Here is a 16,271-nt window from a genome sequence, read left to right as displayed (position 1 = left end):
TGTTAACCAAGAGAAGAAAGGTTAAACAGTCAAACATCAAAATTTCTTTCTCTGTTATCTTAGGCAGCAAGTAGAATCTTTTGGAGGCCAAGCTCATAGCAAAACTATGCAAAGGTGATCACTGATATCCTACTCTGAAAGAGGAATTTTCACAAAAACCTCAATGCTAACCTTGTGAGCAGTAGTTGACTGAACAGGTGCTCAATGGACCGCCATACGGAAAAGAAAATGAGTTAAGAACAACTTATACGCAGCGAAAAGGAGGCCTTGGTGAGTGCATGGGAAATCTCCTTCAGTTAATATTATTCATTGTGGTGTTCCTTTGTTGAGTTTCACCAGGCGCCATCATGGCTGCGAAGACACGAGTGAGACATATAGTGATGACATAGGACATTTCTGTCTGCAGCCGAGCAGGTGAAGCAGAGCACCTTGAACTTTATTTTGTGCCCACAGCTATGTGCCAGGAGTGAGTACAGAAACAGGCACCTGCAGACTGCAGGTACTATGATTGTGAGCGGCGCTATAGATTTGAGGTTTGATTCCTCCCCCTCTGTCCAGAAGGATTCAGTCCCTCACAGGTTTTTGCGTCTTTGGTTTGGTGCCCTCAAGTCTCACTCACCCAGAGACTTGGAGACCACAGGCTTTTATATGATTAGCCCCTCCCCTCTGGATCTTACCCACTTCACAATCTTTCAGATTTCTTACTCTTAAAAACCACACAACACAAATGATATACAAGAAAATCATATTCATACCATCAAACTCACACTTACGCATATCCCCCTTCACGTGGAGCAAATACTTGAATTCAACAAAGAGTGAGAGTGAATTCCTGGTCAATTAACACATGGTATGCTCCACCACACACACCCGAATACAGTTAACTCCCCTCCGATAAAAATCACGACTCAGCTGTGTTTGACAGTGCAGGAACACAACAACAAAGCTAGAGAGCTTAAATCAATACACTGAGCAAAGTTAAGGTGGACCCTGGTTTTCACTTATTCTTTCTCTAAAGGGAAAGCAAAGTATGTAGGTGAGTGAGTGTGTGTGTGTGGGTGACATTTGCTGCCCTACTCTAATGACCTCCTTGTCACAAGTATAGCACTTGTGGGTTTTTAAAAAAAATACATTTTCAAAGTGCAGATGTTCTTTTCTTTCACATTTATTCTGACATGTTTATGATCACACAGTCTGTGAACACAAAGCTTTTCGCAGCTCAGTAGTTCTCTCAGTGCATTGAGCAGATATTTCACACATGTTATGTGAATAGAATGAGTAATTCCCTCGAAAAAAACAATTAAAAAAAATCTCGTATTTTGCTTTCATCCGGCATACACAGATGTATTCAGAGGCAGCTGGAGTACATTAGAAATCAGCAGGACAATGAATGTGACCTTCGCTATATGGCTCCAATTGTGAGACGCAATAGCAAATGATGCAAATCTCACACAGTGGCACAGAGCACAGAAATGACCACACACACAAGGAGACGGTGGCCAGATGGCACGGGCTTCAGAAAGCGGAGGAAACAAAAGCACGGACTAACTTTAGTCGATACCATGCAAATGATTCTTTTCCATAAACCGGTGGGCTTTGATTATTTTGTGATTTAACCAAAGTCGGCACAGAAAGCGACAAAAGTTTGGACCATGGGAAACCCGCTGTCACTGTGGATTTAATTTAGGGCTTTTCAACCCTTGATTAGATGTGATCACAACCAATGTTCATACAATGTTGCATGGGTCTGAGGAAACAGCTCGCACAGCATTGAGCAACGAGCCAAACAGAAGTGGCAGCAGACTGCAGGGACAACGTGGGTCATCCATCAAACTGTCTCTGACATCTGAAGAGATTGTAACCACCCCCACACTCCTCACTTTATACAGCCATTTACATAGAAAAACCAAAAACCACAGCAGTTATGCAGAGTCTCAATTTTTTTCAGTGACATTTAAATGGTGAAAAATGAATTTGAATCATAAATCAAACCTTGCATCAGCACAAAACAGAAGAGCACAATTTATTCCTGAATCCCGCGGTCTAGTTTGTTGGGTGTTTCTTAGCTTGTCTGAGCAGGAGGCCATCCAAAACACACACATTCAGTGAACCTTGACACAAAAATTGTTTCTTAATAGCGACTCGCGCTCACTACTCCTGATGCTGTTTCCCCCCAATGAAACATCTTTAAGTTCACAGCCAGTGACCCGAATGCTGAATGGAGCTGAAGAAGGAAATAACCCCCCCCAACAAACCACATAAATAAACCTCTACTTACACCTGCCTCTTAGCCGACACAAATCCCTGACATGAACGGCAGCGTGTTTTGTCTGCGTGCTGTTTAATGGACAACCTAAGCCATCCTCTCTCAGAAGTCACCACGGGTGCCGCAGTGGCACATTAACATCAACCAAAGACCATGTAATTATTCCTCGCAGGACAAATGTGCTCAATCATATGCTTAGATAGCATCACATGTGGCCCACTTTCCCCTCCCCTTCAGTTTTATGGTTAAAATGAGTTGCACTTCCTTTAGAGCATGCATGATAACAAATCTTAAAATGTCAGCGTCGTATGATTTATACTGACAGGTTTTATATATCCTACTCCAACATTTCACTGACAAGATGAAATGTCACAAATTAATTCATGGCTCATGACTGCACCTTTTCTTTCTTTCTTTTTTGCATATGTGTCTCTTTGGACGTGGCAGTGAAAATATTCTGATCAGTAAGTGTGAGCTCCAGTGTACTTCTATTGCAAGGAAGTGGAATTTAAACACATGGCTTAATGTTCAATTTTCATTCACTTCAGAGTTAATCACAAATTCTAGTGGTATTGGAAAAAAAGCATAAATGGTCTTTAGGGGCTGATTGGACTTACTATGACGTTCTTGGTTTTAAATGTTAAAGAAAAAAAATAATAAACATGATGTATTAATGGGACAATGATGTCCTAGAACATCAATGTAAAAAAAAAACCAAACAAACAAAAAACTGGCCTATAGGCAGACTTGCTTGCTGTCAATAGGAGGCAACATTTCTATCAAAACACTGTCACTTTAACAAAGAGTTTAGAAAATGTAGAAACACTGGTCATATTAACTTTCAAATTAAACCTAGACCATGTAAAACGCCATATTTGTAGTTCATTCATTTATACTATTGTCTCCTGGCGTGATGTTCGGGATGTGTTTAGGTACTTAGCAGTCAGTGCTGATTACAAGGTTTCAAAAGTGTAAAGAAAAATACTTTTTAACAATGTTTTGGGGGTGAAAAAAGAAAAACAAAGAAAGGGTAAACATACATTTAAAACCACCCTCTGGGATTAATAAAGTATTTCTATTCTATTTTCCTTAATGTGTTATTTTGTTAAGATATAATTATTTCATCCAATTAGTTTTTTAATCTTAAATAAAATGAACTATTTTGATGTCTACTCCTTATTTGTGTGAAGAATACTTTCATATATGTTTAATGTGTTATACATATTTCTGCTCAACTGCACATTGATTAAGATGTGAACAATGCTCTTTGCAGCAGTGAAAACGTGGTAGTCTAAAAAGAATCACTGTGACAAATAGTTAAAAAAAAAAGTTGTCCAGCATAGACTTTGTAAAATGTGTAGTAAGCCTAAACGTTTTCCGAAAAGTGTTTTTTTTCCCCCCACACACTAAAACTGAGGTTATAAAAAGGTTATAGGCTCTTATTTTCTTGGCCAGACCCACTCAAGATCAAACTGGACTGAATGTGGCCCCTGAATTAAATTTGGTTGACACCTTGGTTTAGAGGTTACGGTAACAAGCTCGTAACTAGACGTTTGTCAATACCAACTTGGAATTATATTGGAGACATTCTTGAGGCAGGAGTTCTCAGGATGCTGCCCTGTAAAAAAAAATACATATACATATTTAAGTAACTAAACTAGTAGCAACACAAAAATGCTCATTCACTAGCTGCGGGTGGAAAGCAAACACAAACATGCTGTATCTATGCACTACACAACACAATATGCTCCCTCTATTATTTTATGCATTGCGTTTCTTGCCTTTCTGCTCACCCTACAGCCAACGGGACGTGTGTTTAGATGGCTTTTGTGACCGTCAGAGGAAAATCCAAGAAAGCAGGTCCAAAGAAACAAAGAGAGAGAAGGAATGTGGTTTAGTTGTCCTGGACCTTGTGAATAAAATATTACATATGCTGTTTCAATTATGAAGTCCAATTACTCGCTCACTAGTCAGAGTGATCAAAAGAAGGCTCCGCGGTTCTGCTGCGGGTTCCCTTTCTCTGGATTTTTCCTGGGGGGAATTTTGGGAAGCGTAGGCGATTTCTTCTTCTTCTTTTTTTTTTTTTTTTTTTTTTCATGACTGCTGTGATTGAAGCTTTGAGAGCTGATGAAATGACAATGATGCACTGTGTGTTTTTAAAGTCACCCTGTTGTCCTTTGTAAGGCTCATCCGCCATACAGCCGAGTACATTACCGGCATCAATTTGATGTTTTAAGGATTTGCCTTGTGGGAGAAGTGATTTTCTGCTGTGAGGAATGCCTTACGTGACACATCTGATTGGCTCATCTAAAGCATCTTTTTCAAAGAAAGAGAAAAATAAGTCTCAGTTGTGCGCAGATGATTTCCCCCCCCCCGCCCCGTTCTTTTTCTACACAGACTAAATCTGCTCCCTTCAGGAGCATGTCACAAGACATCAGAAGCTAATTTAGAAAATTTCCGCAATTAATTGATGGAGACAGGGGGCCTATTAAATTGGACACCCTGTGAGTAATTAGATGGAAGTTGTCATGTGCTGAGAAGAGTTTTAGCATTCACACTGAGTTGATGCAATATCAAGGTCGTATGGATCTGGCTCATGGCTTCGTAATCCCCCGCTCAGGTAATCTCCGATCTGCATGTCCGGGGGAGTGTGGGCAAAGACTAGTGTGAGTGTGGCGCTGATATAAAGTTGATTTTCTTAGTGTTTCACATCCAGATTCCCACATATGCCATCGTTTAAAAAAAAATATTGTTTGCATCATCATCATCAAAACAAGCATTTAAATTTGAAGTGTCAAATCCTCAAAGGTTTGACAATTTAATGTGTATCATCTATACTTATTCAGAAGCCCTGGTCCTGGCTAATATGTCTGCAGCACGATGAAAAGCAAACAGAATTTACTCACTAAAATGCACTCAAATGGTGGAAAGAAATCAGTGCTTGTGAAAGCAACCTATTAGAATGTCATTTGTATTGACAGTACAATGGTATGACACGCACACTGTGTATATTTACTTTGGTGCCATGTTTATGACTTCTAAGATTCAAACACATGAATTAATCTTTACGTGGCTACTTTTGAACACTGACAAAGAAAAAGTTTCAAGAAAAAAAGCTGAGCTCCAACTGAAGCAATATTTATGCGATTGTCATTCAAGAGATGGTAAAATGTAAAGCGCCCGCCCACCAAGCCATTCATCTTCCATACCGCTTCAAACTCAGGGGTCTGACTACAATCAAGGGGCAGTCCATCACAGAGCGAATGCTGAGGGAAAGACCATTCCATTCACACCCTCATATCTAATCTCAAGCGTTAAACCTAAAACGCATGTTTTTGCCCTTTGAGAGGAAACCGGAGAACGCAGAGGAAACCCACACATGTACAAACACTGAAAAACTCCATCCTGCTGTGAAGCGAGAGCTCTAACAACTACACCCACCATGTGCTCCACATCTATTTTTCATACCAGCTTTGTTCAGCTTAGATTATGAGGGGCTGAAGCCGATACCAGCTGCCAATCTGTGAGGACCGCATCACAGTACAAACAAACAACAAAAAAAAGAGAGACAATCACTCGTACAGATTGACACTAAAGGCCAGTTTACAGTCACCAAATGAGTGAACATCAGAAACCCAGTGATGTGGCTCAAACCTGGGCCCACATGGCTGTTCTAAGAGTGCATGCCACTCCATCCACTGATCTTTTATCAATTTATCATGTTCTGGGTGACAATGGGTGAAGGTGAAGGTACAGACTGGACAGATCACACGTCCATTACATCGAAAACTCAGAGATTCAGGCGAAAACACACGCGCTCAAATTTACACCTGTGAGAAATTTGGAGTCACAAAAGAAACCAACAAGCAGTCTTTTGACTGTGAGAGGAGGCCATGGTATCCAGAAAATCAAGTGGCCAAGATGGAACTTGGCTTTTTTTTTTTTTTTTTTAAACGAATGACCATTGAAAAGCATCTTGATCAGCAAGTGAATTAATGTCTGACGTGAAGGTTGAAAGAAGATGCAAACAAACGCTGCAAACAATGTCTCAGAAATGTCCAGAGGTGATTCTTTTGAAATGTCCTTCATAGTTTTGATTGCACTAGACTTTTGGCATAGAGGCTAGTGCAAACTGATGACGCTCCCACATGCCCGCATGCTAAGTCTGAGACAGCCGGCTAGTTTGGCCAACGAACGACAGCCTTGAAACGGAAAAGTCGCCCTCCTGCTTCTGTCTGTAGATTACACAATCTGCCATTGAAATGTCACTAATTAGCAAGCACAGCCCGTTTGTTAAACGAGATAAAAAAAAAAAGAAAAAAGAAAGCTGAAATATGAAAGCGGCAACTGTTTAGTTGAGTGATATTCCTGCCCGGTTCTGTCTTGCCTCTATCTGTGTTTCTCCTCGAGTCTCTGCTCGCTGCCTCGCAACCTCATCCTGACGACAACAAGCAAGAGCCTCATCTTCCTGTCTGACTCGCGTCCTCGAAACGAGCCGAGCACATTATCCTCCCTGCTCCCAGGTAAGGTTACAAATATGTCTCTTAACACCATAACTGAATACTCCCACTTCGGGACACTGCGGCTGAGGAGAAGCATTAAGTTACATGAGATATTCTCATGATAAGAGGGTGTCAGACATCTAAAGTATATCACACACATGCAGCAGAAACCCTGTCCCTCCAACCTCTGACACACACTTCTGCTCCCTCAGTCGCTCCTGTGACGACACCGATCGAGCTCGTTGACCTGACTTTAACATCCCTTAAATTATATCCGCTGCAAGCCACCTCTGTGTAATGAGGGCTTTTTCCACAGAGTTTACGCCAATCAAGTGTGGGTTCAAAATTTGTTTGGCTGCTCAGGCTGGTTAATCTGAGAAATCATTTTACTGTCTAGATAGAGCTGCTCAGGCTGGTTTAATAAAAAAACAGTTGGAAAGTATTTGGATCAGTGTGATAACTGCAAATAATATATGTAGCACAACAAGGATATTGTATGTTATCCCCTTCCCCCCTCCCCCCTCAACTTTCTTCTCTCTCTTCTCTCTCTCTTTGTGCGTTCCCCCCCGGTCGTGTACGGCAGCCATGCCAACGTCTGACGGAGGAGGCAACAGGAGGAGACTCCAGGTCTCTCCCTGTTGCAAGACCAAAAACTGTTCTGACTCCGAAGGCTCTCAATCACATCATATTGTTGGCCCAAGCTGCCGAACAGGACAAGGGCGAAAAAAATAAAAAAAAATAAAAAATTTGTTTGGCTGAAATGGTTACAGAGAAATTCACATTATTTATCCCCTTTAAGGTTTAAAAAGTTTATATTATAAACTCAGATTTTTTTTTGAGGTCCTGCTCCTGGAAACTGTTCACAGAATATTAAATTCCAGCCAACTTTCTGAGACATAACCTTTCCATGGATTTCCTTGTAATGAGAGGAGAAAACGCTGTAACTCCATTTATGAATCTTTAGGGATTTTTACTTGTTAAAAAAAAAAAAAAAAAAAAAAAAATAAATCTTTAAAGGGAAAAAAGAAAAACATAGCTCCGAGGTTTGACTAGGGTCAAAAATGTGTTGATGCACATCGTGAGTGATCATGAAAACAAAGTTTTTAAAAAAAAATTTCGCAACGAGATACTGACACTCAATCCAGAGTGTTTTTATCGACATCGAGGTGCATCCATTACTAATATTTCCCCGAGGTTTTCTTTTCTCAACAACTTTCCATGTGTAACATGAACCGTCCAGCACCCTGAGGACATCTGGCCAATGAGAGCGCTTGAAAATGGCTCATTAGTGGGAGACTGAAATATACAGCAAGAGAGGGGCTAGTTAGTCAGTTGACAATCCAGCACATTAGAGCCAAAAGATTCATGGAAGCACACACAACTCATTAGGCTTTGATGTGTTCTGGGAAAGAAAAACCAATAAGTTCACTGACTTGTGCTTCACTCTGCAAACATGGGATGTTACACAGCGCAAGATAAAGAGCAGAAAAACTCAGCCTTGGAGTCTTTCCACAGTCAAATCAGCAAGAGTTCTTGATGATGAATATAGCAATAATGTTTAAAAAAAAATAAACTAAAAAATCATCTATGACACAATGTGTCAATACTGCTGGCAGGGTCTGTTGCGGGGTGTGATTTCACGGCACACATTCAGCCGCTTTGATGAAAACAGAAGAACGCCAAGGGGTATCTGCACATCAGAGGCAGCCAGGAACATCCCTTCATTGTGAGCGCGCATGCACCTCTGCAAATTGATTTTCTCTGCCAGTGGCATGCCCACGCCACAAGACAACAAATGCCTGCATGAACAGGACAGTGAAATCAGCTTACTGCACTAACCTGCTCAGTCACCAGATCTCAATTGGGCATTTGTCGGGATGACATGGTACGAACAGCAGCAGAAACCCCGCCGCCGAGCGCCAGGGTGGTTCCTTAGACGATTGTCTGACCTGGAAAGCACAGCTCGAATGAAGAATATGCTGTTCCACTGTTCCAGAAGCTAACATGGGTTTGAGTCAGCGTTCAGAAGACGCAGCCATTAGTGTATTTCAATAAGCATGCATCTGTGCCAGGCAAACACCCCAATCTTTTTTTGACGTCTTGGCCCAACACCAGCTTACATTACATCATCAAGTCCTCTGCAAAATCTGCTTCATGAGGCTTCTAAGCAAGTTCAATGGAAAATCCTCCTGGCAAATATTCCTAATCCAAACATAAATCCCAGGCTTAGACATTAAAGAATACGCTTAACCTGAGCCTGAGATCAAACCGGTTCCTGCCATTTAGCGCCACGTTGTACGAATCATACTTTTGTTATCCAGCATTACATGACCTCCGTCACACTCCCGCTGTCTAACTCTGCTTTGACAGCTGCAATAAGCTTCATTTCATCTCGCATCATCCTCAACCTGCCACCTTGACAATCATCAGTGTGGCAGGTTTTATTTATTTCAATACGGTTCGTTATAAATTTACTCCACAAAGCAATAGTTACACATCTCTGTAATTTCTAATTTGTTAAATTTGCTTGCCCACTTTCACTTCAAGCTGCTTGATTTTTTTGTACGTTTGTCTCATGTTCAATAATGGCAATATACAAATGGTAATATACAAAAATGTCCCGTGAAATGGCTCTATCAGAAGATGTGGGAAGAAAAATAGAGACTTGTAATAGATATTTGTTGATCGTGAAGTGCATTCAAATGTCATCCCACTTGTAAGAGCCCATACTACAATTACAGTGATTTGCACTCGAGAGGCAGAAGAAATCCCACTGAGGTCTGAGCAGAAAAAAGAAAACCTTGTATGTAATGTAATACAGTTAATTGTAAGTAAAAGCATACATTTCATGCATTTATAATATGTTTGAAAGGTTTAAACATTATTGGCCATAGTGCTACAGGCAGTGTTAAAAGAAAAATAGGATTTCCTGGATGGATAATTGAACCCCCCCCCCAAAAAACAAACAAACAGGTTTATAAGCAAAAGGAAACATTAAACTTCATTCTTTTCTGTTTTTGGGAAACTAAAGCTTCCTCTAGTTTCAAAAACGAGGGCAATAAGTCTCAAAAAAGAATAGCAACACAGGGTCATTATTTTACATTTTATATATAAATTAACGATTTATACATTGCTGATAAAGAAAAAAAATACAAAATTTTTTCGATATTACATGACATTTACATGTGAAATTTTACACAACATATTCAATAACTTACAAATGCTTTATTTGCATAAAAAATATATCTCTTTACAAAAGGCTTGTCTTATGTACATATTCATATACAGAAGTTCTTGAATGGGATAGCAATTGTGTGGTACATTTAAAAGCATTCTACTGTACTCTGATGTAAGACTGACTATACTGTTGTTTAGAAGATGCATCTCTTTTCTTGGTGATAAGAAATATGATCTCGCAAAATATATTACATATTGATAACACAAGACATCTTGCCAAAGAATGCCATCAAGTATCAAAACTGTATAAATGTACAAAATGGAATAGCAATGACAAGAGTCAACCGAGTGGTACAAAGTACTATAGCAGCAATTGCTATACTGGATCACTTTTTGCCAACATGCACAGGTATGAAACTATGAGCTGCTTATTGAGGCCTCTTCGTAGATAATCCATCTGACATCACTCCGCTAAATCATTGCAAACTGTGCAGATAAATCACACAAGTGTGCAGTTTTACTAATGCATTTTAATGTTATGTTTTCTTCAAAAAACGTATGCCCATACAGTATTCAAGGCACTGCAATGATGTAGAAATGTGATGACAGTGTCGAATTTTGGAAATATAATTGGTCTTGAATGACAGTACAACACTGATGGTGGCTTATGTTTAAGTGTGCAAATTCTTTCATGTATTCTGTACATTTGTTGGCAGAAGCTGATGGTTCTGTAAGACATTGAAATACCCATTCATATCAGAGGGTGCTAGTAAAATAGGCCAAAGACATGTATTCATCAAGTGCCTCAGAGTAGGACTGTCGATCAAGAATTTACGAAATGAGACAAGGTTTCCCAAAAGAACAACCAGCATCGGTTTATAAAAACCAGGATTTATGTGCTACGTGCCCAGTCTGTCTTGTAGTTACTATGAGTAAGGCAGACAGTGAAAAATGTTAACATAAAGCAATCTTCAATCCACCTTAGACGTATCTTCATATTGAATAATTGTCCAGCTCGTACGTGCTCTTTTGGGAAGCCTGGCCTGTTGTAGGTTCTGTGCACTGCCATTCTCAATCTCTTTTAAATACAAACTGAAAGAAGTCAACAAAACGCCTACTTTGAGATTCATGATATATACAAGCTCGGGGGCTGGGGTTAATTCACTCCAAATTTAGTTCATTTGGTAGTGATGCTGTACTGGAAAAAATTTTTTTTTAAATAAAAATAAACACAGCAAGAAAAATGACCACAAGACAAGTCAGTTTTTAGCACAGTTAAATCCATTCCCTTATCCATAATATACTGAAAGGTACAGAATGTCTTTGACTAGTCTCTCAGGCGTGTGAGCACTTTAAAAAGTCATCTTTAATGAATATTTCTGTCAAAAACAAATTAATTGTACACTGCTTGATAATAAACCCTAATGTTGACTACATCTCTGGTGGAGAAAGTGCACTCAATTGTTGTCAGAGAACCTGCACCGGAACAATAAAGCCCCCGGATTCCCTGTAGCGCAGGAAAACCTGCACTGCACTTCAGTAATTAAATCCCTGGCCATATATTTCTTCAGTAGGAGGTACCGTCCAATTAAGAGGTATAATTGAGCATATAAGTTTGAGCAGACTACAGCACCGACACTATTCAAAGAGAAGCAGTTTCTTTTCCACAACTTCATCTGCTCTTTCACACCCCGCTGCTTGGAAAATAGAAAGCAAATTACATTGATCAACTCACAGTCGAGGAGCTTCTCAACTCCATAACAGAAAATAATTGTCATAAGGACAAATCCTAGATGAACACAAAAAAAAAAGGTCTACATTTGGATTTTTTTTTTTTTCTTTACAGAAATACGCTAACGTTTCATTTGGCATTGTGAAATAACCCCACTATATTTATACTACAGAGTGTAAAACACTCCATTTTATTTATATGCCAGAGGCTCTTTTATTCAGAAAGCCCACACTCACAGAGTGCAAAAACCCCCACCCAAAAACCCTTCTCCTCACCATACTACGAGAAGATCTGAGAAGGTTTGGGACCTTCCCTTCCTCTCCTTTTTCATCTTTATCTTCTGTATATGATCGATTTTGCAACTACCGTAAGTGTTGCTGAAAGTGTGCTTTATGCTTCTGAGCAAATTCTGTGTCTTTGCTGTGTGTCTTCAGAAACTGGGAAAGTATAAATATAAATATGTCTATATATATATATATTTGTGTGAAGAAGTTGTATTCTTCAAGTGTTTCTCTCCTCCTGTGTTTTTCCTCCAACTCGGTCGATATCAAACCATGGTGCAGATGGTGTTGAGATTCGGGTCAAAGCGGACAACTTTCCCCTCAGCAGCCTTTGTGTTTGTGTTGTACATAGGATTTTCAAAAGTGGCCTGTCCATTGTTGTTCTCGTGGACAGAACATCCTGTGTATTGCGCTTTATCTGTTTTCCTGCGGAAGGGAAAAAAAAAAAAAGAAGGAAGGTTGCATGTTAGTTGAGACACCGTACCCCAATTAGCTTCCCTCCCTCCAATCAAATTAACATGTTTCCATTATCTTTGGTGTGGACAGCTGCAGCAGGTAAATGAGGCGAGTGGTAATTATTGTTGAAAAGAGCAGCCGGATGAGCCCTATGCCTTTTCATTGGTAACTAACGTAATGAGTGCAAAATTTGCATGGCGCATACTCCACGTGTTACGTGCTGTTCAGAGGTAATCTGTTTAAATTAGGGGAGAAATCCATTCACCGACAGTGCAAATTCATGCTGTGAACTACATGCGGGCATGAACGTATACAATGATACATATTGTATCAAAGCCATTCTTATTAAAACCGCCTGACGTATGCTGATGTCTAATAAGTTGACTGATATTGCATCACGCTTTGAAGTTTCACACATGTACACCAGTGGATACTGCGAGGAACCTTGCTGCGATAAAACAGGCTATGAAAGTGGGCTACATTTTACAATCTACATCAGACATGGGGAACGTGAGGGTCTGTACCTTTACTTTGCTGCCCATGGGGCACCATCATAAATAAATAAATTAATAACTTGATAAGCCATTGGGAGGGGAGGGCGGAGTCTATGGTTTAAATATGGAATTATTAAATGTATTTCAAAACAAACTTTAAATAAAGATATACAGTTGTAGCTGTGAATTATTTGTCATACTTCTCATATATCCCACTGATAGATGTGCCGCATCATAATTAAGACCAAATCTGTTGACAAAAAACTGTGGGTGTCCCATTAATCTAAGATTGATCCATCATCTATTTCATCTGGATTTAGATTTGCTTCAGCTCCAACTCGACAAACATCTACGATTTTAAATACAACATCTAGCAAATGACCACCTCTGTAAAATGTACCAAGTGTTTTCCATAAAGAGATATAGGCTACAGCTAGTTCGAGCTATCACGGAAGACGGCAAGCTCCACTACGTACCGCTGCTTGTAGAGATAAAAACCGAGTCCTGCAAAGATGAGAGCAAAGAAAGGCACAAGGATAGCGACAGCAACAGAACTGCTGTTTGTGGAGCTGTTGGTTTCAGGGTCAGCGAGTGTAACGTTCTCTCTCACGCTCAAACCTGGAGAACAAAACAAACACACTGACGTCAGACGGTGCACAAAACAGCTGAAGAATTTCAAATGTACACATTAAGAAAGATACGTATCTGATGATGATGAAGACAACGTTGATGATGATGATGATGATGATGATGATGATGATGATGACTGTGACGGCAATGATGAAGATGATCGCGATGTTGACAAGTACGAAACACAGCAGCAATTTGGTAAAGTTGACAGCCGTAATGATCAATCTGATATGCATCACTGTGATTGTGACGCGGTGGTGGATCACATCGATGATAAAAGCAGAGATGTTGAGCACAAACAAATGAAACCTGCAATGAGCAGGATGGGGTGGGAATAGTTTGATGAGGTAGGAACAGATTAATTCACACTCCCATTATAGGAGGAAACCATTGAACCTACAATTTAGAGAGCAATGCTAGAAAATTCTGGGGGGCCCCAGTTTGAGTGCAGTTTTAGTTCAAAACAAAGTTTTCAAAATGAATACTGTAACCATGTTTTTTGTGGACAATGTTGGAGTTTACACATCCCGCTTGTGTAATTCCAGGATCAGACGACGCAACAGTAGAACAAACACAGCCTGACTCCAAAGATTTAGGATGCTGGGACTGAAATTGAGTGAGGAGCGAGATGAAAGAGGGCAATCTATGATTCATCCGTGACCAGCATGAAATCTGATGTGTCACGCACGCACGCACGCACGCACGCACGCACGCACGCACGCACGCACGCACGCACGCACGCACGCACGCACACACGCACGCACGCACGCAACAGTGTTTCATTTCTATCATTTTCACATTCTGTAATTCATATTTTCTGAAAATAATTCAATATTGTTAGATGCAACTGCATTACAATTTTTTGACATTAATTTCAATACAATAGGGTGAATTAATAATGGATTGCATAGTCGCTCTCAGTGACGAATTTAAACATAGTAGCTCACTGTGGACTTTCAACAAAGGTGTTAAATACTCAATAATTAGGGGTTTTACTTTTCAGACTGATGAGAGAAAGCTAATAGCAGTAATTGTAATATTGTTATGTTCTTTAGATCTTTTGTTGTTGGTTTGGGGTTTTTGTTTGTAAGTTGCACATATTGTAGGTTATTCCATTGAATTTATAGGATAGGCATAAATAAGCCACTGGCTTCATGCCTATTCCTTGTCTCGTTCACTTGGAACGAACAGCATTTGTTAAAGTTTGGATTTTCTATGTGTTGAACTATGAACAAAAATAAACTATTCATTCATCCATCCATCCATCCAGCCATCCATCCATCCATCCATTCATTTATATCATAATTGCATATTCAAGCATGTATTTAAGAAACTTAAAGATCCACTTGTGGATATGAATTGTGTCATTCAATGAGTGTCCTGTGCCATCTGCATTAGGTAAACACTGTCAGAATTACACCTGCCAACCACCAATGTCTCCAGCACTGAATGGTGATGGTGAACGGATTCCACTTTCCAAAGCACTTCATACCATAAACCACATTCACCCATATTCACACACTAATGGAGACGGCTGCCATGCAAGGCGCCCAATCCATCGGGAGTGATATGGGGTTCAGCTTCTTGCTCAAAGACACTTCGACATGTGGACATGGGGAATTGAAATTGCAACCTATGATGGTGGAAAAGGGGTGGGTCCTTAGCCCCAGAACCTCCCTCCGCTATATATTGGCATTATGTAAGACCCCTTCTTCGAAGATGCCAAATTAACGCTTGATTATTGGAAGGTTTTTTTTCATCCCTTCTTCAATTTAGAGGTGGAAACCCCCCGGGTTTGGCGTCTGTTTCTGCATCCTAAATTCAACTTCAACATGAGTCAAGATAATCCCTCTCAAGTCACGATTCGGCACAGTGAAGCTCATGCAACAACAAGCAAAATCAATTTGAGTGGCGAACAGATTTAAATATGATGATTTCTTTTCTATAATTGTGGAGGGAGATTGTGGAGATGAGAATGAGTGACTAATGAGTGACTCACTGTGTTTGTGAAGATGCTTACCAAGTCGCTGTAGTCCAAACTGTCCATAATCTTTACCCTGTATGAATCCCTGGAAAACATAACTGCCACCCTCGGGCTCAGCAGAAACCTAGCAGGAAAGATAAAACCCACAACTCAAGAAACTGTATGTTTTTGTTTCATGTACATAAAAAAAAATAAAAAAGCCTGTTTCAGAGACACCTTGGAAAATGTTGCCTTGACTCCACACCACATCAAATACTGCAGATCCACTGTATTTAGTATGACAGTTACCGCACTCTGTCATGCTACATTCAAAAATAACACTTTTGCTTGTGAAACTGCGCTCTCGACGCGGTGCGCCACGCTATCAATAGCTCCTCTGTGAGCAGTCACCTGTCACGAGCTGTTATTAAGTGGACCTTGAAGTTTATTTTAGAAAAGAAACTTCACTTCCACTGACAGAAACTGTTCTGCTTGTTGTTCCAGGTCCCTTAGATGTCAGGTGTATGCCGGAGCTTATTCAGCATGTTGCCGGAAACACTGCAATATTTCATACACAGTGCACAATAGATCTGATGCATCGCCAATGTAAATTTATACAAACAAAAGCACACTGAGAGCCAGGAAATTATTATTCTGCTTGTTGTCAGTTTCTTCTCTTGTATCATGTTTTTCCCCCCATGTCTTGGCTCTCAAAGTGGAATCACAACAGACTAATAATGAGTAAACATTGGTTTGATTCGGTCCAGAAA

The 16,271-nt window shown here is 40.1% G+C and overlaps 1 protein-coding gene across 1 annotated transcript in view; it reads right to left on the bottom strand.

Annotated features, from left to right (window-relative positions):
- Positions 1–12,224: 12,224 nt before the first annotated feature.
- The window catches only part of LOC308114193 (CUB and sushi domain-containing protein 3-like), a gene marked incomplete at both ends in the record, with an annotated part of 224,717 nt that continues 220,670 nt past the window's right edge, over positions 12,225–16,271 (bottom strand). Inside the window, 3 exons of the mRNA XM_080470880.1 lie at positions 12,225–12,384; positions 13,385–13,526; positions 15,559–15,646. Of these exons, the coding sequence (XP_080327006.1) occupies positions 12,225–12,384; positions 13,385–13,526; positions 15,559–15,646 (390 nt within the window). The remainder of the gene's footprint in view (positions 12,385–13,384; positions 13,527–15,558; positions 15,647–16,271) is intronic.

Source organism: Lipophrys pholis (assembly GCF_963383615.2).
Source record: "Lipophrys pholis genome assembly, chromosome: 9".
Taxonomy (NCBI): Eukaryota; Metazoa; Chordata; class Actinopteri; order Blenniiformes; family Blenniidae; genus Lipophrys; species Lipophrys pholis.
This window is presented reverse-complemented; position numbering and strand designations above follow the sequence as displayed.